Source organism: Boleophthalmus pectinirostris, unplaced genomic scaffold, assembly GCF_026225935.1.
Source record: "Boleophthalmus pectinirostris isolate CB_2022bp ecotype Guang Dong unplaced genomic scaffold, ASM2622593v1 HiC_scaffold_5, whole genome shotgun sequence".
Taxonomy (NCBI): Eukaryota; Metazoa; Chordata; class Actinopteri; order Gobiiformes; family Gobiidae; genus Boleophthalmus; species Boleophthalmus pectinirostris.
In genome coordinates, this window is record NW_026571404.1 from 7,515,734 (window position 1) to 7,538,832 (window position 23,099).

General features: G+C 44.2%; 1 protein-coding gene across 1 annotated transcript in view; it reads right to left on the reverse strand.

The window, feature by feature from the left end:
- Nucleotides 1–226: 226 nt before the first annotated feature.
- The window catches only part of LOC110175781 (adhesion G protein-coupled receptor A3), an 820,856-nt gene continuing 797,983 nt past the window's right edge, over nucleotides 227–23,099 (reverse strand). The window contains exons 18-19 of the mRNA XM_055162785.1: nucleotides 1,806–1,901; nucleotides 227–1,559 (exon numbers count right to left, since the gene is read on the reverse strand). Coding sequence (XP_055018760.1) covers nucleotides 227–1,559; nucleotides 1,806–1,901 — 1,429 coding nt within the window. The remainder of the gene's footprint in view (nucleotides 1,560–1,805; nucleotides 1,902–23,099) is intronic.

Sequence of the window (23,099 nt, forward strand, 5' to 3'; positions counted from 1 at the left end):
GACACCAATTCATCTGGATGGAAGAGATTCTGGTCCGTTGATGTAACAGCGCCCCCTACTGGGCACTCATTTCATTACTGTACAGTAAAACGGCACACAGAAAACATGACGTGAAAATCAAATATTCCACACTGATTGTGACAATTCCAAAGTCGTTAAATCCTTTTCTCATTGAGAGGGAGCGAGGGTTATATTTGGTGGGGTTTGGGTATACTCCATAATGGGACTACACAGTAGTTTCATTCTTCCAGGGCCCAGTGCGTATATTCCCTGTGCTGTCAGATGTGTACAGCAGTCCTTCGTGCAGCCCGCCCTTTAGTATCCCGTTCTGATTGGGCGGGTTCTGGGGGAAAGATTGTCTGCGTGGCGCAGCGTGCATCTCCAGATGGTGAGGGGCCTCCTCCTCGGCCACCTTCCCACAGCCGCACAGAAACACGCCCGTGTCGGGCTCTGCGGGGCACAGCGAGGGGAACAGCTCCGCTTTGGCACAGCACATGTGCCGGTGACAGGGGGCGTGGCAGGCTGCGTGGCAGCTGTGATGAGCCTCGTGCTCGTGCAGGTGAGGGCACATGTGGGCGTGCCGCTCGTGTGTGCTGTGAGGGCTGTCAGTGTGGGAGCTGTGCACGCTGCCCGCGTCTCCGCCCGACGAGATGTGGTAGGCGTACTCCCGCTCTCCGCCACAGGGGGCAGCGGCGGGCCTGCGGCCGAGGCTGCGGCTCTTAGTCCTGCCGCTGGTCTTTAGACAGGGGTGGAGGCCGGGCCTGTAGCCCTCTGGTTCTGAGTGCAGCAGGACGTGAGAGGCCCCGGGCTCCTGGTCCAGGAGCTGCTGAGTGTGCAGGGCGGCGCAGCAGGGGCCCACAGGGGCCACACACGACACATGCTTCTGGTGTTTACAGTGGCAGCTGAGCAGAGCCTTACACGCAGACACGTCATGGTGACAGTGGCCGTGACAGGGCACGTGACCCGTCGTGTCGCCGTTCACGTTGACCTTTGGTCGGGGAGCAGCTGCCGCGCCCTGGGGGGCGGGGCAGGCGTTACCACGGCGACTGGGGCAGCAGGAGCACCAGCAGTGCCACACGTCGTCACGCTTGGCGCAGTGATGGATGAGGATGAAGAGGCCGAGCGTGACGGAGAAGGCACCGTACAAACAGCTGAAGATCATGTCCAGGAAGTGACCCTGAGACACGGCCAGCGCCCCCAGCGTCCACGTGGCCACAAACAGGAAGAGCGTGAAGGCGGCGGTCCGCAGCTGCGCCTTAAACGAGTGCTCATTGGCCAACAGCGCGGGGTTGATGGGGATGCCGGGGCAGCCCGCGGGACAGTGGCTCCCAGGGGCCGGGGCGGTCAGAGCCCCCGGCTCCGCCCCCTGGTGGCAGTGAGGTACATCCACAGCTGCCAGGCGCTGCTGCTCCTCTGAGAGTGTCTTCAGCTCGTACTTCTTCTCCGGGTGCTTCCGCAGCTGGATGAAGGTGCAGGTGAAGTAGATACAGGTGACCAGGACGATGAATGCCACGGGGCCAAAGAAGGCCCCCAGACTGGGCTCCCAGGCCATCCAGCAGCTGTGCACACAGAAGAAAGGACAGGTCAGGAGTGTTTGCAGAATACAGTCACAACAAACATGCACAGAACTATTGGTTTATAGCATTTCTATATGTTTTCTAAATCAGAATATGCTTACATAACTTATACACAGTCTAACATTGATGTAATATTTATTCCAACACCTCCCAGGGAAACAGATGGAGGTGAAGTCTGTGAAATATGATGAGATATGACCTTGAGATCAGGAGTAAATGCAGACTTACTACGGCGCCTGCTCCCCGCTGCCATAGTTGTCTATATTGACGGCTGCAGTGACCCCGCAGATGATGAGGGGCACCCCACCACTGACTAAATAAAATCTGTGAACAGAGAGAGAGAGAGAAGAGAGAGGAGTCAGACACAGCGCTTTAAAAGTGCCCGTAAGCCCTGTATCTTACATCTGGATTACAACAGCACAAAGTCAAATGTGATGGAGTAATAGCATTAGACAAGGCCAAACCAGATGGAGAGATAAAGTGACACGTACGATTTAGGCTTTTGCAGAGTACGGCCCCGCGCTCGGCTGATATGTCTGGGCATTTCAACGTGAAGTAAATATTGAGGAACAGGAAAAACAGCAGGGCGAATTTGTGCGCCGCCAGGACACGGCCATCTACAGAAATGAAATCCTGAGCGTGATTCATCAGTTTGTTTGGAGTGGCACTGTGCAGGTGTGATGACAGCTACAGTCTGTTCCTCTGAGCTCAAACCAAATGTACATTCACTATCACAACCAATCTGAGACTCTGCTGAGACAAGCCCAGACACTGTGAGGATGTGGACTGACCGGGGGGAAGAGAGGTGCAGACAATTAACACATTTGGAGCTTTGAATAATAAAAAAGCGCTGTGATAATTGGTTTAGAGCAAAGCATAAACAGTATTTATTTTATTTAATTCTTTTTCAGACCTACTTTGTTTTCATACAACAGGTTTTGGCACGTTTTTTCTGTGGCCATCTACATCCGACTTCTTCAAGACAATATCCCAGGTGTGAGAGAGTAAAAAAAGCCCCCCCTTTGCCTTCCTTAATCCAGATGTTTAAGATGACATTTGTTGTCCTTTGTCCCAGTGATGTTTTCTCTCTCTGGTTTAGAACTTGTTTAGACCTGGTTTAGTCCTGGTTTGGTCCTGGTTCAATCCTGGTTTAGTCCTGTTTAGTCCTGGTTTAGATCTGGTTTAGTCCTGGTTTAGATCTGGTTTAGTCCTGGTTTAGGTCCTGGTTCAACCTAGGTTTAGTCCTGTTCCTTAGTCCTGGTTTAGTCCTGTTTAGTCCTGGTTTAGTTTAGCCCTGGTTTAGACCTGGTTTAGACCTGGTTTAGTCCTGGTTTAGTCCTGGTTTAGTCCTAGTTTAGTCCTGGTTTAGTCCTGGTTTAGACCTAGTTTAGTCCTGGTTTAGTCCTGTTTAGTCCTGGTTTAGATCTGGTTTAGTCCTGGTTTGATCCTGGTTCAATCCTGGTTTAGTCCTGTTTTAGTCCTGGTTTAGTCCTGTTTAGTCCTGGTTTAGTCCTAGTTTAGTCCTGGTTTAGACCTGGTTTAGTCCTGGTTTAGACCTAGTTTAGTCCTGGTTTAGTCCTGGTTTAGTCCTAGTTTAGACCTGGTTTAGTCCTGGTTTGGTCCTGGTTTGGTCCTGGTTCAATCCTGGTTTAGTCCTGTTTTAGTCCTGGTTTAGTCCTGGTTTAGTCCTGGTTTAGACCTGGTTTAGTCCTGGTTTAGTCCTGGTTTAGTCCTGGTTTAGTCCTGGTTTAGTCCTGGTTTAGACCTGGTTTAGTCCTGGTTTAGACCTAGTTTAGTCCTGGTTTAGTCCTAGTTTAGTCCTGGTTTAAACCTGGTTTTTTGACCTACTTTACACCATATACAAGTACAAACAATTCATGCTTGTGGTGATAGAAAACATGTTTAGTCACAGTTGCCCAGGGCAGACTGACAGAAACATGGCTGCCATTCTACGCTCTGAGCACAAACAGAACTTCATCTGCATTTGACCCATCCCATCCAGCAGCAGCTCAGTTGGTAGAGTGTTTATCCACTGAGGAGGTTGGCAGTTTGAATCCCACTCTCGACATAAAAAACATAACTGGTTGAGGAGTTATATCCACTGATGCACAGGTTGGCAGGTGTGAGTCTAACTCCTACAGATGAATGCTGCTGTGCTGTCAGCCTTGTCCTTGGGCAAGACACTTAACCCACCTCGCCCCCTAGTGTCTGCGTACACTGGTGTGTGAATGTGTGTGAATCGGGTGAGTGGTTCCTTGTTGTAAAGCGCTTTGAGGTGAAGCGCATGAAAAGTGTGACCATTTCCCATGTTTCACAGAATGATATTAAACCTTTCTATCTTCATGGAGACCAAACCAAACCAAGTTACAGGTCAGATCTGTGGAGAGGCAGCCCCGCTCACAATCAGAATGCATGTTTTTCTAGTTATTTTTGAGCTATAAAACCACCTGTAATTGAATAAATGTAAGATACAGCAGTGAGTGCGTTTACATGCACATCAATAACCCGGTTATGATCGGGTTTTTTGAGTATCCCGGTTTCTTGATGGTGCATGTATACGCAGTAACCCGGTTTCAGTAACCCGGTTATGGCAGTATCCCGGTTATTAGAAACCGGGTTACTGTAGCTGGTTTACTCCGATAGTAACCGGGTTACTTGTGTCATGTAAACGCAGTACCCCGGTTACTGCAACATAAAGTTGAGTGCGCATGCGTCCAAAAGACACTTTCCAGCCTTTCACCACAACAGTAGTGACATAAATAAATTGACCAACATAAATAAAGTGACCAAACGAGTGAAATGACTGTAAAATAAAGAGCTGCGCTAAACCTGCACACGTACAATCTGCACTCGTACGACCTGCACTCGTGTGACGCTGAAAAGCTAAAACATGAACTATCTCCTAAACTCTATACGCACGAAACACACTTACCATCATTAGCGCCTCTTCTGTCACAGAAATAACACACATAATCCACAGAGTCGTGTCATTTAGTCCAAAAGAAACTGATCGCATCAGCGGCGCAAGGAGCGAGTTGTTTTTATCGCCGCTAACAGTTTATGCTAATTAGCCAAACGGTCTTAAGTTTCGTTTCTGTAAAACGTAAACAAATGTGATCAGAGCTGAATTATTTGATCAAACGGGCTGAAGTAGCTCAATAGTGTTTATGGTTTATATGTTGTAAAGTTGAGTTTATTTATGCAGAAGATTTTAATGAAGAATCTGCACAGTGGATTGTGGGAGATCTCGTAGCTCCTTAGCTTCTTATGCTAAAGGAGCTCACGGTTTGTATTTTTCCTGGTTTATGAAATTGATTTAAGTTAATTTCTGCGCCTGCGCATTTGTAAGATTATGTCAAGAAACCGGGATAGTCCATTTGATCATGTATACGCGGATATGGTTTCTCAGTGCGCATGTAAACGCAGTAACACGAATACTGACATAACCGGGATATGGCTAATAACCGGGTTATTGATGTGCATGTATACGCACTCAGTTTAATGTCACATTCCAAGGAGACCAATGACATATCCAAAGAAACAAGCAAATGATGGACCCCCAGCCAAAAAAGTTACACAGTGCACCTTTAATTTCCTTGTGTAACCTGTCAGGAGCAGTGGGTGACAGAGTGTCGCACCCAGGGGCCCATCTCCGGATCTAGAGTCAGGTTTGTGGGCAGAAGTACCTTGCTGGGAAATTAGCCAACTATCCAGACTTTTAAGTGGCTGAATAAATCTTGCCCAATGACACAACAGTAGTTTGATGAACATTGGTCATTGCAGCTGCCGTTTTTGATTATACGGCCTTGACTCGACCTCCTGAGTAACTCTCGCTCATTTGATTCAGTAGTTTTAAGTCATTGTCACAGCTGAAGTCCGCAGCCTGTTACTGTGCTCGGTGGAACACTTTAATAAAAATAATAATTACTACCTGCGTGATCCTTCTGTTTTGTCGGATGATTTATTTCTCTGTTCCTACTATTAAAACTGACAGACTAATGAGGAAAATTTTCACTTGTAAATCATATATTTTTTTTCTTTTTCATGCATTTGTTTAAAGATTTCATATTGATACTGCAGTGACGACACGCTGAAGGTTTACTGTATGCATGTCTGTGGCAGAATGTTCAGTAGTCAGTGTTGGGAAGGTGACTTTTAAAATGTATTCACCTACAGATTACAGATGACACACACCAAAATGTAGTTTGTAACAGAATCCATTAAGTTATTTAAGGTGAGTAATGTAATCTGAATACTTTGGATTACTTGATTTTGCTGTAGAGAAGCAAAGACGAGGAAATTAAACATAAGAAGTTTTGTCTCCGAAAAGAAAATAAAAAACCCAGACTTTACTGAACCAAATTAAAAATATTATTGATAAAAGAGAAGGAGACACGTCTACGCAGCAGGATTTAGTCCTGTTAAATCCTGTTTTAAACCTGTTTTTAGTCCTGGTTTAGTCCTGGTTTAGACCTGGTTTAGATCTAGTTTAGACCTGGTTTTAGTCCTGGTTTAAATCTAGTTTAGATCTATTTTAGACCTGGTTTTAGTCCTGGTTTAGTCCTGGTTTTAGTCCTGGATTAGTCCTGGTTTTAGTCCTGGTTTAGTCCTGGTTTAGACCTGGTTTAGATCTAGTTTAGATCTTTTTTAGACCTGGTTTTAGTCCTGGTTTAGTCCTGGTTTTAGTCCTGGATTAGTCCTGGTTTAGTCCTGGTTTTAGTCCTTTTAGTCCTGGTTTAGTCCTGGTTTAGACCTGGTTTAAATCTAGTTTAGATCTAGTTTAGACCTGGTTTTTAGTCCTGGTTTAGACCTGTTTTAGTCATGGTTTAGTCCTGGTTTTAGTCCTGGTTTAGACCTGGTTTAGATCTAGTTTAGATCTATTTTAGATCTGGTTTTAGTTCTGGTTTAGTCCTGGTTTAGTTCTGGTTTTAGTCCTGGTTTAGTCCTGGTTTAGGCCTGGTTTAGGTTTCAGCAATGAATGGAATTACCAAAAAAATAAATATAAATAAAAAATAAAAAAAATACCGCTGTGTAATCCATCCTGGTTTAGTCCTGGTTTAGTCCTGGTTTAGACCTGGTTTAGACCTGGTTTAGTCCTGGTTTAGTCCTGGTTTAGTCCTGGTTTAGACCTGGTTTAGTTTGCAGCAAAGAGTGGAATTACCGAAAAAAAAAAAAAAAAAAGAGATATAGCCCAAAATGTGAAAACAGGAAAATACCGCCGTGTAATCCATTTATTTCAACAAAGTAATCCAATTACCACTCACTGAAACAGTAACTGTAACTGAATACAGTTACTCATAATTTGTACTCTGATTACGTTACTCCGGTACATGTAATCTGTTACTCCCCGACACTGTCAGTAGTTACCATGGTGACACAAACCACACATTAGTAAACACAGAGAAAATGTAAGATAGTCTGAAAACTCGAGTAAAAAATACAAAATGGATCTAAACAACACATTTTCAGAAGTGCAAAAAGAGCAATGTTACTGTGTTGCTTTCTTTCTTTTTTTCTTTCTTTCTTTCTACATCAACAAAAGTATTTAAAGGCAGCGCTGGGAAATAACCGAATGGTGTTCAGAATACAATAACTTTCCTAAATTAAAAGAAAACATGGCGGTACTTCATCATCATGCTAATTAAACTCCAAACTGCGCCGTATTAAGAAGAAAAATATTAACACAGCTCTTATGGAGAGTGCATGTGTAATTGTAACTTAGGAAATGTGTAACAAACGATGAAACAAAATAAAACTATTATTAATCCTCTGTTACCTCTTTACAATATAATTTTAATGCAAGTTTTCAAAGTATTCATAATACAGGACTCGGATTGGACCATGTAACGGAATACTTGTAATTCAGGTATTCAGTCACTCCGAAGTATAAATCACACCAGCCAAAAAATGCATAATGAAGAAGAAAAAAACATGTATAAGTTGCACCAAACATATAAGTCGCACTTTTTGGGGGAAATTTATTTTATAAAATCAGAGACCAGGAACCGACATTTTATCATCAAAGTCAAGTTCTAGTAATAACAATAGAAGAGAGAACAACAGACTGTTAACGTCACATATGAACAGTTCTTCAGATAAACTATAACATAAACAACAGAACAAGTTTAACAAACTCTCCATCTCACTCCAAATCACTAAATCCATTTAATTCTTCATCCTCGGTGTCACTTCTGAGCAACTCCAAGACCTCCAGAGGTAAACAGAGCGCCGCTTCCTCTTCTGTGTCGCTGTCGTCAGACTCAGCATGAGTTTCAGTTAAAATTATTCCAGCATTTCTGAATCCCGATAGGATAATTTCGGTGTCACTGAGGTCCAGGCTTTGTCCATCCATCCAGTGACTTCCAGGAAAGTTGCAAGTTTCTCGCTCATTCCAAACTTTCTTTTTGCTGCTCGATTACTGTTTCCGGCTGCAGAGTTCGCTACTTGCAGCAATTGTAATCATGCAAAATATGATTTCATTTGAAGACCTGGTTGGTCGAAACATTTTGGCTTTGGCTATTTAAACAAAGGCCTTTTAACTATATTTTTCCTTGTGCGATTTTTACTTCTTTGGAGTGCCTGGAGTCTTTTGATTTCACTTGTGTTCAGTCTTCTCAGTCGTCTTTATAAGTTTGTTTCCGTTTTCAGTGGCGTAGAAGTTATGGTGCGATCGACTGACATGATACAAACAGACAGAGGCTCTTTCTGCAGGAGACATGCGGCAGTAGAGTGAAGTGACAGTGGTACAGGAGGAACAGGAGAAAATTTTAATATATAAGTCGCACCGGAGTATAAGTCTCAGGAAACACCCAAACCATGAAAAAAAGTGCGACTTCTCTCTGTAAAAGTATTCAAAGTATTCATAATATTGTACTCTGATTGGACAACGTAACAGAATACATTTCAATGCAGGTATTCGATATTCTGTAACTAAACACATTTTCATAGTCTTCTTCCATCATTGGTTATAAGTAGCGTGTCATTTCAAACACAAATGGTCCCGTTTTCAATACAAACGAACAGGAAGCGTCACTCGTCTCGTCTCTTTTGAAGTGACACGCTGTGAATCCTTGTCACATGTGAGATTAGAGCGTGTAAAACAAACAGGAAGCCCGGGTAATCCAGGACCACCTCCGTCGAGCAGCTGTCTCTTTAAGCCTTTTAATGGGAGTCTGCTGGGACAGGGGAGCCTTGTTTTAAGATGCTACAATGATTAGCCTCATACACACATGATTAAGAGGTAACGAGAACTTAGCGCTCATCAGGGAAATCCATACAGCTCCGCGTGTCTCCTCCGCTGCTCGTCTCTGTGTTTATTACAAACTGTTGCGAGATTGAAACCAAATACAAGATGTAGTTAAGTGTTTATTTAAAGGTGCATTGTGTAAATTTTATGGTGGAGCAGCTCTACCTTACATTTAGTCAATTACAGGTGGTTTTATAGCTCAACTATACTTGGAAAAAAAGACATTCTGACTGTGAGCGGGGTCGCCTCTCCACAGATCTGACCCCTAACTTGGCCTGGTTTGGTCTCGATAAAGATAGAAAGGTTTAATACCATACTGGCCACGTTTACATGATGTTTTTTAATTCCGAATTAAAGAGTTTGGAATTAACTTGTTCTTCTTCGAGTTTACATGGAAGTAATCATTCTGAATTAAGGTTTAAATGAAAAAACAAAACAAAACAAACAAAAAAAAAGGTTAAATCGCCTTTATTCCGCTCAACGTCTGAAGGTGGGGAAGGGTTCTGATTGGACAGAGACATGAACATAGTAGAAAAAAAACTGAGGCACTCAAAAAGCCTCAGTTTTTTTCCTACTTTGTATTTGAGACTGGTCTCTACACTGAAGAGCACCAAAAGAACAATTCTGCACATTTTTTGCATATCCAAGTAGCACTCCTGTCCGCAAAGCTTTGCAGAGACATGAACATATTGACGTCGACCGGAAGAAAACACTAACTTCAGCTGCTACCGGCTTTTTTGTCATCTCGGTTTGTCGTAATGACACGGACACAAACATGATCCAAACTTTTTCCGCAGTTGTTCCAATGATACTGAAGCAGCAATTCTCTCATCACACTGGCTGAGGAGGAGAAGGGAAAAGTGTCGGAGAAGGAGCTGCTCAGAAGTGACACCGAGGATGAAGAATTGAATGGATTTAGTGATTTGGAGTGAGATGGAGAGTTTGGTAAACTTGTTCTGTTCTGTTGTTTATGTTATAGTTTATCTGAAAAACTGTTCATATGTGACGTTAACAGTCTGTTGTTCTCTGTTCTGTTGTTATTAATAGAACTTGACTTGGTCTCTGATTTTATAAAATAAATTTCTCCAAAAAAGTGCAACTTATATATGTTTTTTTCTTCTTCATTATGCTTATTTTGGCTGGTGCAACTTATAAATGTGGTACTTTCTTATACTTTCTTTGTGTACTAGTCTATGTGTCCTTATATTTGTTAAGATACACCTCTAGATCATTCTGAAGCTATTCAGGAAAGGTTAAAGGGCCCATCTCATGCAAAATAACTCTTTTCACAGTGTATCTTCTGCACATATACAAGCACAATTTGGGTTTTGGAACATCCATTACACAATAGTTATGAAATCTTACTGAGTTCTTGGAGGCATCACAGACCAGGAACTATGAAAGGCCGACTACTGCTCTCCCTCCTGAGAAAGCACAGGCTCCGCCCTCCAAACGTGACGTAGGCTCTGAGTGAGCCGCCCTTCCTCCGCCGTCTCAGGGAGGGAGGGGGAGACAGACGTGACCCTGATAGTGGCAGGAATAAACTTTTTATTCATCATGGCGATACAGCGTTTTCAGCCTGCATGTGTTGGACCCGGAATCAGACGAGGACTTTGAGGTGCACGAAGCTCAAGCACCGCGTCCACATCAGCTGAACATTACTCATTAGTAAAGTATTAATAAATAGTAGTAGATAAACTTATTATATCATGTTCAGTGCAGTGTAGAACAATGAGCTTATGCTGTGGCTTTTGTTTAGATGTTCATGTGGGAATGGTCAGACTGATACGGTGGAGGCGGGGCGGAGGTTGTGGAGGCAGGGGAATCGGGGGTGGTTGCTACGTCAAACATGCGTCATAGGTGTATCTGCCGCATCATCGTTGTAGCAGCTTTAGTTCGTTGTCACGTGGGAGGGAGGCAGAAATACGCTGCATTTTGTTTAAAAAAAAAAGCTGAATCAATCTAAAAACCACTTCGGCGACATATACAAGGCCCTCACGTCACTCTTAGAAGGTAGAAAGCTCTGAAAAGTTGATTTTTGCATGAGATAGGCCCTTTAATTTCTGTCCTATTAACTTCTTTTAAAAATATCAATACTTGTTCAAATGAGTATCTAGTTTTGATACAGAAACTAGTATCAGAACTACTTTGATAACTCTACCATGAACACAATCAACATGCACTAGCTGCGATTCAAGTAATTTCATATTTTTGGATGTCAATGACAAGATGTCCAAGTACCCATACAAACAAGCTTGCGTGATGTTTGTGTAGGAGCACTAACCATTCTGCCAGTGCACATTGCTAAAAATATGTCTTATTTGTATTCATTAAGTTACGAAACCTCTATTCAACAGATCAAAATTTATCAAGCATGCTGCAGACCCTCATATTACAGTTCAATGTTGCATGAAATGATCTGAATATGACTGAAAATAGTGCCCTTTTTACACAAAACCCTCCGATGTGCAGTGGGGCTGAGAGACGAGTCGTGAAGATGTTTCTTATGTGGATTGGAGCATATTTTTTGTTAAAGAGGAGCTATTCTAATCCGTGTATCATTCGTTCATTCGTTTTTCAATATAAAACCAAAAATAAGAAAACGAAAAAACAACAGATTTCTTCGTTATTTGTCTCCAAAACCAAAATGAAAAAACGGATAACGATTCGTTTTTTCAGTTTTCGATTTTGTGTTTAAATGAAGAATGGAAAAAACGGATAACGGCCGTTTCCCGTTTACGTGACTTCCGTGACTGCGATGCCGAACTTTTGCACCGCATACGGACTGAACCGGGACTGATCCAGGTCCGAGACCAGAGCGGGACTGAGACCGGGACTGAGACCGGGACCAGACCGGGACCAGACCGGACTCCGAGCTTTGACTCCGAGCCTCCACGGGGTCCGAGCCTCAGCTTCGAGCTCCGGCCCTGCCGTGGGCTCTGAGCCTCCGGTCTGGTCCCGGTCTGGTCCTGGTCTTGACTCGGTCTTGGTCTCAGGCCTGCTCTGGTCCCGGTCTGGTCCCAGTCTCACCGCATACGGACTGAATCAGGACGGATCCAGGTTCGAGACCAGACCGAGACCAGAGCGGGACTGAGACCGGGACAGAGCTGCTCTGGTTCTCTGCGCTCAAGAACCGCGGCTGGTTCCAAGATGGTGCAAAGCATCCGACTGACGCTTTCACACCAACGAAAATTAATCGAACTAAGAGCTTTTGGTTCAAATGGACCAGGTCTGGGACCAGACCGGGACCAGAGCGTGACTGAGACCGAGACCGAGACAAGACCAGGACCAGACCAGGACCAGACCGGGACCAGACCGGAGGCTCAGAGCCCACGGCAGGGCCGGAGCTCGAAGCTGAGGCTCGGACCCCGTGGAGGCTCGGAGTCCGCCCTGGCCCCGGTCTGGTCCCGGTCTGGTCCCGGTCTCAGTCCCGCTCTGGTCCCGGTCTGGTCCCGGTCTCAGTCCCGCTCTGGTCTCGGTCTGGTCTCGGACCTGGATCAGTCCCGGTTCAGTCCGTATGCGGTGCAAAAGTTCGGCATCGCAGTCACGGAAGTCACGTAAACGGGAAACGGCCGTTATCCATTTTTTCCATTCTTCATTTAAACACAAAATCGAAAACTGAAAAAACGAATCGTTATCCGTTTTTTCATTTTGGTTTTGGAGACAAATAACGAAGAAAACTGTTGTTTTTTCGTTTTCTTATTTTTGGTTTTATATTGAAAAACGAATGAACGAATGATACACGGATTTCTTCTGCTAAATTGTTTTGTTTTTTTTCTTCTTTCTACCTATGTTATGACATTGTTGCCTCACCAAAAACACATGCCTGAAGCAGTTTTAGGTTTCTTTCATGCATGTTTGAGTAATCTAGTGATCTCTCTCAAGTACAAAGCTCCTCCCACAACCACATGTCAACAATGCTCAAGGACAGAGATTTGGATATAACACAATATACTACAACTTTAAATGCAGTACTTTCATTAGCAGGATGCAAACCAGAGTCCTGCACTACGTCAGGCTGGTTTTAACGTTTTGGAATTTTACAGACGGGTAGTGATTACACACGGGCGGGTCAGGTAAATCAAAGGAACAACGGGAGAAAAATACTTGATGCGAGTCCAGGACGTCCGTTGCCCTAGAAACAAGTACCATTTCCTGGTCTTTTCCTGGAACAATGGACCAGGCTGAGAGAGTCTTCAGTGGATTTATTACATAAAACCATCAGCGGAGGTGATCGTCTCGCCGGCTGCGCTCCTGGTTTAGTCCTGGTTTAGTTCTGGTTCAGTCCTGGTTTAGAACTGGTCCAGTCCTAGTGTAGTCCTGGTGATCGGCTCTGCAGTTGAGGCGTGTATATATTTATGCTGATGACACTGGTTTAGTCCTGGTTTAGACTTGGTTTGGTCCTGGTTCAGTCCTGGTTCAGTCCCGGTGTAGTACTGGTCCAGTCCTGGTGTGTCCTGTCCAGTCCTGGTGTAGTCAGTCCTGTGTGTCAGTCAGTCCTGTTGTGTCTGTAGTACTGGTCCAGTCCTGGTGTTGTCCTGGTCCAGTCCTGGTGTAGTACTGGTGATCGGCTCTGCAGTTGAGGCGTGTATATAATTATGATCCACTAATGACACGGCGTAGGTTCAGTCCTGGTAAAGTCTTGTTTTAGACCTGGTTCAGTCCTGGTTCAGTCCTGGTGTAGTCCTGGTTCAGACCTGGTTTAGTCCTGGTCCAGTCCTAGTCCAGTCCTGGTTTCCTGGTTCAACCTGGTTTAGACCTGGTTTCTGGTTCTGGTTTAGACCTGGTTTGGTCCTGGTTCAGACCTGGTTTAGTCCTGGTCCAGTCCTAGTCCAGTCCTGGTTTAGTCCTGGTTCAACCTGGTTTAGACCTGGTTTAGACCTGGTTAAGTCTTGGTTTAGACCTGGTTTGGTCCTGGTTCAGCCCTGATGTAGTCCTGGTACAGTCCTGGTGTAGTCCTGGCAATTGGCTCTCCCATTGCGGAGTGTATATATTTATAATCTGCTATAATGACATAGCGTAGGTTAAATCCTGGTTTAGTCCTGGTTTGGTCCTGGTACTATTGCTGGACTAATGAGCTGACCTCGATTTATCACGGGCACAGACGGGTAACAAGTGGAATGTTAAAGGGTTCAGGGGGGTGTGGTGCTGTACTGTGCGGGTGCGGGTCTCCAAAAATGGACCCGTGCTGGACTCTGATGCACGCTGATTGTGTTGTCATAGCGCTCTGAAGGGGGAGTGACACAGTGCGGGGGGCAAAAGAAGGGGTGACTCAGAGCTTCATGAACTAAACAAAATATTAATATGGTGTCTGGGGCGAATACGGCATTTTCAAAACAATAAAAGGTTTCGTGTTAGCAGTAGAATTATAAAACCTCCTCTTTAAACATGCACTTATATCCAAACTATCATTCATAAATATTACACTTGTTACAGATTTAGAAGTTCTACATTTTATACTTTAAAAAGATTCCATTTAGTTCAGTTTAGTGTATTTGTTTGAATGGCACAGCGTGTCGTAATCACCCGCTAGTGCTGTGAATATTCCAGACTTAACACAGAGCGAGTTTCAGCCGTGGTTCCATGGGGGGTTTATGACTCACACTGAATTTATGTTGTTATATATTCTTTTCTTGGACTCTGTGGTTAAATATAGGGATGCAACGATACAGCTTTGTCAGTTCAGATACAGATATCAATACTCGGGCTTTTGGTATCTGTTTAAACTTGATATGAACTGATACTTGTTGGTATTATTGGTACTAGAGAAGGCATTTTATTTCCATATAATCACACTTGACTTACAACTAATTCATCCAACTGTGTTATTTATCCACCAAGTAAATGTTGAACAGCTTTGCATGAATGCAGATTAAAACACTATGAATGTTCTCAGCCAAAATCAGTAAAAATAGTCTTTTTACATCCAATAATGATAATAATAATAATAATACATTTTAATTATTAGGTACCTTTCTGAAGACTCAAGGTCGCCTTACAACAACTTAAACAATGAAATACTATAAAAAAAACACAGTTAAGGTGGGACAGTATTTTAATTGCACGTCCAGGAGGCATCCGTAACAGATGCCCGAGACAATTCAACTGGCTCCTCTCGATGTGGAGGAACAGCGGCTCTACTCTGAGCTCATCCCATGTGACTGAGCTCCTCACCCTATCAACAGTAAACAAAGCGGTCGAGATGGACGTAGACGAAGACAGACATTCTGTGTTGGCAACGATTCCAGAGATCGAGGATTTAAAGCTGGAACAAAGAGAATTTGGTGAATTTTATCAAGGGGAAAGATGTTATTGAACTTCTTCCTTCGGGATGTGGCGCATTACAAACTTCACGACCAAATAGCAGTGACTGGTGTTACAACCCAGTGCTAGGGACAAAGGAAGGTAACACAAACCAGATATGATGTAAAATAAACGGCTTTTATGAAGTGAATGTAAGTAAGTACAATAACAAAAAAAAAATGAAGTGTTTTACATTTGATAAATCAGATAGTAGAAAGTTAACTAAAGAACTCCTAAACTAAGGTAGCTAACATAAACAAACAAACAAAAACAAAAAAAAAACTGCCCAAGGACGGAGCTAAACTGGCAAAACTAACAAAATTATAGGTCGTTTTTTCTATAGCGCTTTTCCACCTTCAAGGCACTCAAAGCGCTTTTACAACAAGGAACCACTCACCCGTTCATACACCAGTGCACGCAGACACTGTGGGCAAGGTGGGTTAAGTGTCTTGCCCAAGGACACAACAACAGCATTCATCTGTGGGAGCTGGAATCACACCAGCCGACCTGTAGGTCAATGGATCTGACCGCTCAACCTGTGATGGTCGGTGTCAAGAGTGGGATTTGAACCGCCAACCTTCAGATCAGTGAACAAACGCTCTACCCCTATAAATACACAGTTTACAATATCAAAAGAGAGACAACTAGCGAACGTCTGTAGATGTGAGGGGCGAACTGAAACTGTCATCCAGCCGTCAGGAGGGGGGACAGGCGCACGGCACTTTTATTGGTCGAAGCGATGGATGTGTAGGGCAGGGATTGGAGGAACGGGACGTCGATCCTCCAACCGCAGCCCAATGGACGTAGGAACCAGCCCACAGCGACGGAACCGCGCCCCACCAATCAGATGTCAGGTACCACACAGGACGTGCAAATATGGAAGATACACGAGGTAAAACAAACGGGGAGCGCCAGGCGATGCGGAGCTGGAGCCGTAACAATTGGTGAAATTTTAAAAAAAGTACCGGCCTACCGTTGAGCGAACGAATCCTAACGCTGCGAGGTCGGACGGTTTCCATGAAGTGAAAACAGCTACTGATATTCATTACTATTATCTATTCCTCTCTAGTTAAAGGTTGTATAGAGGATTTTTTTAAGGGAAGAGAAATACAGCGACAGTCCTTGTGCTCATTCAGAATTACTGTTGAAGTTTCCTGTCTAGAAGTAATTCAGCGACCGACGCGTCAGTTTTTAGACCCTTCGTCTGCTTCGGTCGCGCCATCGCTGGACGAGATCTCCAAGAATCACCTCAGTTTGGCTTTGCTCCTTTTCCTCTTCTCTTCTTCTTTCAACGACCTCAAAAACTGACTTTCTTTTGGGGCGAACCGGTCGTGGATTCTCGTCCGCCGTCGCGACAAACTTTGTGCGAAATGCGAGGAAGCGACAGTTCGAAAAAGCCTCTAAGAACCGCTGCGTAAACCTTGTAATCCCCGCGCTCCGACGAGTCAGTTACACTAGGGAGTTTGATTGACAACCCAACAGCCAATAGAAAATGAGGGAGCCTCGTTTTCTATTGGCTGATGTTTATCTGGCCTCAACACGTCCACAGTTGATAGATTTTCGTTCTTTTTTTTTTGGTCATCATAATTACAAAGCTGCTGCGTCTCTGTAATGGTATTTTAAACTTTCACTGACAGTTTGAAACAAAAAAAAAAAAATCCTCCATACAACCTTTAAACAGTTAAAAAGTAAAACAAATGATCAGGGACAGGTGGCAAAGGGAGAATCCAATTTGTCAACTGGACAAAATTCAGGATCAGGAGCGAAGAAGCAGCTTGGACGAGCAGCGAAACGTACTCGACCAAAATAAACTTTTGTCCAGTTGACAAATTGGATTTCTCCTTGCGCCACGGACTCTACCTGGACGACTGAGGGAGTTGACACACATTAGGGAAAGATCCTGGCAGTGCATCCGAACGAAAACCGACTAACAACTCCCGAGAAGCCAAAGCGAAATTACAACTCTCCTTATTTTAACTCGACATTTCTAAGAGCTGGAATCAAGAGACAGAAAGAGATTTGACCTGTTTGCGGAGAGAAGTAAACCGAGGACAAACCCAAACATTGACTTAGTGTTACAGCTGTGAACGCGTTAATGAGGGGAGCATTACAAACGCCACTAAAAGCTCTTAAAAGTCAATGTAGCGAAGCACGTCTCCTGTAAACAAAGCGGGGGCTCGCTGATGATGAAAATACAAAATACAACAGTGACGGTTTGCTCCCGTGTCCTCGTCCTCGTCTCGTCGTCCCCCAATCTGCAGTTTCCTGTTGAGTCTCCACCTCTACACCTCCACACTAACCTCTCTCTCTTTACCTTCACCTTGTTTTGCCTTATAAAGCTTCTATCGTTCCTCTATCTACTCTCTTTGTCCCTCTTTTCCCCCCTCTCTTCTCTGCTTTCTCCCCTCTGTTTTTCAAAATTTCTCTCTCCTCCATTTAGCTCATTTTCTCTTTCTCTCTCCTCTCTCAGGGTTTATCTATCCTCTTTTACTCTCCTCCTTCTCTCTCTCTCTCTCAGCGATCCAATGTCCCATCTTTCTCTTCCCTCTACCTCTCTCTTCACCTTCCTTCCCCCCTCTCCTTTCCTCTCTCTCTCCCCCATCCTCCCTCCAATGTCCTCTCTTTCTCTGCTCTCTACTTCTCTCTCCTCCCTCTCTCCCATTCCTCTCTCTCCTCTCATCCCTCCAGTCTCCCGTCTTTCTCTCCCCTCTACCGTTCTCTCTACCTCTCTCTCCATCTCCTTTTCCTCTCTCTCATGCCTCTCTCTCTCCTCTGCTCCCTCTCTCTCCTCTCATCACTCCATTGTGCTCTTTCTTGCCCTTCTGCCTCTCTCTCCACCTCCATTCCCTCTCTCTTTCTCATCCCCTCATCTCTCCAGTATTCCTTTTTCCTCTTTCTACCTTTCTCTTCACCTCCCTTCCCTTTCTCTCTCTCCCCCTCTCTCTGCTCTCCTCCCTCCAATGTCCCCTCTTTCTCTCCCCTCTACCTTTTTCTCTACCTCCCTTTCCTCTCTCCTCCCCTCCCTCTCTCTCCTCTCATCCCTCCAATGTCCATTCTTTCTCTCCCCTGTACCTCTCTCTCTCCACCTCCCTTCCCTTTCTCTCCCCCCTCTCTCTCCTCTCCTCCATTCAATGTCCTTCTTTCGCTCCCCCTCTACCTCTCTCTCTCCACCTCCCTTCTCCAATTTCTTTCTCACCCGTCTACCTTTCTCTCTACCTCACTTTCCTCTCTCTCTCTCATCCCTCTCTCTCCTCTCATCACTCCATTGTGCTCTTTCTCTCCCGTCTACCTCCCTCTCTCTCCCCCTCTCCCTCTCCTCTCCTCCCTCTCTCATCCCTTTCTCTCCTCTCATCACTCCAGTCTCCATTCTTTTCTTCCCCTCGACCTCCCTTTCCTCTCTCTCTCATCCCTCTCTCTTCTCTCATCACTCCAATGTCCCTTCTTTCTCTCCTCTCTACCTCTTTCTCCATCTTCCTTCCCCCCTCTCCTTTCCTCTCTCTTTCCCCTCTCTCTCTCCCATCCTCCCTCCAATGTCCTCTCTTTCTCTGCTCTCTACTTCTCTCTCCTCCCTCTCTCCCATTCCTCTCTCTCCTCTCATCCCTCCAGTCTCCCGTCTTTCTCTCCCCTCTACCGTTCTCTCTACCTCTCTCTCCATCTCCTTTTCCTCTCTCTCATGCCTCTCTCTCTCCTCTGCTCCCTCTCTCTCCTCTCATCACTCCATTGTGCTCTTTCTTGCCCTTCTACCTCTCTCTCCACCTCCATTCCCTCTCTCTTTCTCATCCCTCTCTCTCCCCTCATCACTCCAGTATTCCTTTTTCCTCTGTCTACCTTTCTCTTCACCTCCCTTCCCTTTCTCTCTCTCCCCCTCTCTCTGCTCTCCTCCCTCCAATGTCCCCTCTTTCTCTCCCCTCTACCTTTTTCTCTACCTCCCTTTCCTCTCTTCCCTCTCTCTCCTCTCATCCCTCCAATGTCCATTCTTTCTCTCCCCTGTACCTCTCTCTCTCCACCTCCCTTCCCTTTCTCTCCCCCTCTCTCTCCTCTCCTCCATTCAATGTCCTTCTTTCGCTCCCCCTCTACCTCTCTCTCCACCTCCCTTCTCCAATTTCTTTCTCACCCCTCTACCTTTCTCTCTACCTCCCTTTCCTCTCTCTCTCATCCCTCTCTCTCCTCTCATCACTCCATTGTGCTCTTTCTCTCCCGTCTACCTCTCTCTCCACCTCCTTTCCCTCTCCCTCTCCTCTCCTCCCTCTCTCATCCCTTTCTCTCCTCTCATCACTCCAATCTCCATTCTTTTCTTCCCCTCCACCTCCCTTTCCTCTCTCTCTCATCCCTCTCTCTTCTCTCATCACTCCAATGTCCCTTCTTTCTCTCCTCTCTACCGCTTTCTCCATCCTCCTTTCTTCTCTTTCTCCCTCTCTGTCGCAATCTGTCCTCCATCTCAGTGCAGCCGTCTCACCCACACACAAAAAAAAAAATTCGATTACAATCAGGATGTTTGTCTGGGTGGGTGCTGAGGGTGGCCGAGGGGTGCCGGGGTGGGTGGGTGGGTGCCTGGTCGGAGTAGGAGTGGGTGGGGGGGCGTTACCTCTGGGGAACCTTCTCCAACAGAAAACCATTCGCACACACGTCACATGACAGAATCAACGAGAGGGACCAGAGCACGTCAGCAATATCACTCATCACACCTTTTTACATTTTTTTTAATTACAACAGCAACAACAGAAAGTGAGTTTATCTGTCCTTTTCTTTTTATTTTTCTGGAAACGATACGTGAAACCACTATTAGTTTGTGGTTGTCAGGGCAGTAGATGATGAAAACAAACCGGTCTGTTACCCCGGGCCCAGAATTGGACACTTCTACTACTAACTCTCCAAGGGATTTCTGAATCATATGTATTGGGCGGATGATTTTCTTAAATGCCTGTAAATGTATAATTTTGATGCACCAATAAAAGGATAATAATTGTGTATATAATATGTTTTATAGGCATCAAACTGTACTTCATCTAAAGGCTCTTTTATATACTCAGTTATAATGTGTAGGGTGACCATATTTCCGTTTGTGAAAACCCGGACACCTTGGGGGAGGGGGGGTGCAATTTTGCATTACAATTTTGTATTACAGGCGGGTAGTAATTACACATGGGTGAGTCAGGACTAAACCAGGTCTAAACCAGGACTAATCTTGGACTCTCCTGCGTCACCTCTGTGCCCGTCCTGACAGTGAGCCCTGTTTCAGTTCTGGTTTAGTACCGTTTTAGTCCTAGTTCGGTCGTGGATTAGTCCTCCTCTTCAGTCCTGGAATCAGTCCTGGGTTAGTCCTGATTTAGTCTTGGTTCAGTCCGTGGCGTAGGCAGCGCAAAAGTTTGATATAATCTCTGGTTAACGGGCAGGTGCGGTCCTGTACTGCGCTGGTGCGGTGTTGTACTGGGGGTCTCCAAAAATGGACACGTGCGGGACTCTGCGCTGTTGACTCCATTACAGAATAAATGAATCTTCAGTTCGTTACATAAAGAAGGAGGAAAATAACATGATGACAGCAGCAATAAGTTTTAAGAAGGATGCAAAAAGGGTTGCACATGTCCTGTCTGAGAAAAGTGTATAAAGTTTGTCCTGAGGCGTTTTACAGCCTTAAAACAGATAGAATAATTGTAAAATATAAAGTTGACGACTTCGCGGATTTCACCTATCGCGGGTTATTATTAGAACGTAACCCCCATTATAAACGAGGGATCATTGTACCCTCACTTCACAACCTGTGCACATGGACTCACACTTGTCCCGACCGGGATGGAAAACAGAGAATTTCTTGTACAAGTCATTGTTAAATGCGCATTTGTGCTTCGGTGTGTTGCAGGCTGACCGTCTCGCTCCTTCTGAGTCACAGACGCTACGAGAGACGCTCAGTTTAATACCCCCAATGAACGGTACTGAAAACCCGGACATTTGCATCACTTTATAAAAAAAACCCGGACGCCCCGGACATGACGCAAAATACGGACATGTCCGGGGAAAACTGCGTTTGGTCACCCTAATAATGTGAGTAGATCTCTGGCATTTTCATTTTCTGTAAAGGTAGCTCATCAGAGGAAAAAAGGTTGGAAACCCCAGCTCTGCATATTAAAGGGGGCCCATGTGAGGCTTCTTGCCCCGGGCCCCCAAATTCCTGTCAACGGGCCTGGTGTTTGGCATTTCTTTTTTTCTATTCTATTTCTATTAGTTTTTTTTTTTTTTCCTTGACACAGGATTTTCACCACTGGCAAATGCAGACTGGAGATACCAACTTTTTTCTTGTAAACAGCGTTCCCACGGTCATGGAAATCTTGAAAAAGTTATGGAAGTTGAAAAGGCCTGGGAAAACCATGGGATTTTGTAAATGAAAATTTTTGCATCTCTTTCACACAACTACATGGTTCTGTTAAGTTCTCTTTAGACTATTATGATTATTTCGTCTGCACCTTTTGTTTAAAAGAGACGACAATAAATGCACTGACAGTATTTTGAATGTTAAAAAACTATAATCCCAAACCATAAGGTGAGTGGAAAGAGTTAACATTTCATATTTAGCCCTAAAAGTCTGATCAATTCTACACATGTAGGTGCCGTAAAATCATGGAAAATTCACTTTAGATCATGAAAAAGTCATGGAAAAGTTTAGAAATTTTGTCAGTGAAAAAGAGTAGGAACCCTGTGTAAATGAGTAAACCTGACTGTATAAAGTCGTGACTCATTAGTCTCGAGAACTGAAGACGCCACTTGGATGTGTGGTCTTCACTCTGAAATGTTTTTGACCTAATTAAATGTTCTTTTGCTCTAAATGAAAGTAGTTTTTATGCCACCATATTATATTCAAGTGTAAAATCAGCGCTTGACAAATGTGACAAAATCAGGGTTCAAATTATTCAACATTCAACCGCAAACCAAGAAGAGTCACTGGTATCAGTAAAATACGTTTGGGATTCTGGTTCAGTCCTGCCATGATAGGCTGTCAAAAATTGCTCTAAAGATGTGCACGCGTCTAAAAATATACTAAAGAGTTTGAGAGAGTTATAGGTACAAGTTAGATAGCTTTAAGTATCTACTCCTACACTATTTCCTCTTTTCACACTGCAAAAAAGCTTGGCCAAACTTTAAGATACACTACCGGTCAAAAGTTTTAAAACACCACACTTTTTCCAGTTTTTGTATTGTTTGCCATTGATCAAAACATATTTTAAACTTTTGATTCATGAAAGTGTCCACCTTGGGCAGATATAACAGCTGAACACACTCGTGGCTCGTTCTTTTTACAACAGAAATCAAATATTGTTCAGAAAGTTCTTCCCAAGTCTGTCGCAGAAGTTTCCATAAATGTGTGGCACTTGTAGGTCGCTTCACTCTTCTGTCCAGTTCATCCCAAACCAGCTCGATGGGGTTTAAGTCTGGACACTGTGCTGCTGGACTCTGCATGTTTTCAAGTTTTACCATTTTGTTCTTTTTTCCTGAGGTAGTTTTGGCAGAGCTTGGACTTGTGTTTTGTATCTTTTATCTTATTTTTTAACCTCTGTCTGTTCAGTTTTTACCTTTGTACCATTTCAAGCTCTTCATTGGACTTGCACGACTTGTGTTACAATAAATAACTGGAAAAATTAGGGTGTTCTAAAACTTTTGACCAGTAGTGTATAAACACATAAATCTATCAGAAAATGACTTAACAGTAGTGAAATTATCTGTCCATGTGTGAGAGACTTGATTAATTAATTTACAGTTATTCATGATTGTTGTGAAATAATGTAAACATTAATAGACGCATCAAGAATCTTGGACGTCCGGTCATTGTTCAACACATATTGGGAAGGATTTTCCGAAAAAGTGAGCATCAAACCGCCATGTTTGTTTTCCCAGTGGGATGTGTCTATTGACAAAGTCGATCTTTTCTAGTCTTTTGAACCATATCGCTTTTGTTTCTGGTTCTGATATTGTTATATTTTAGT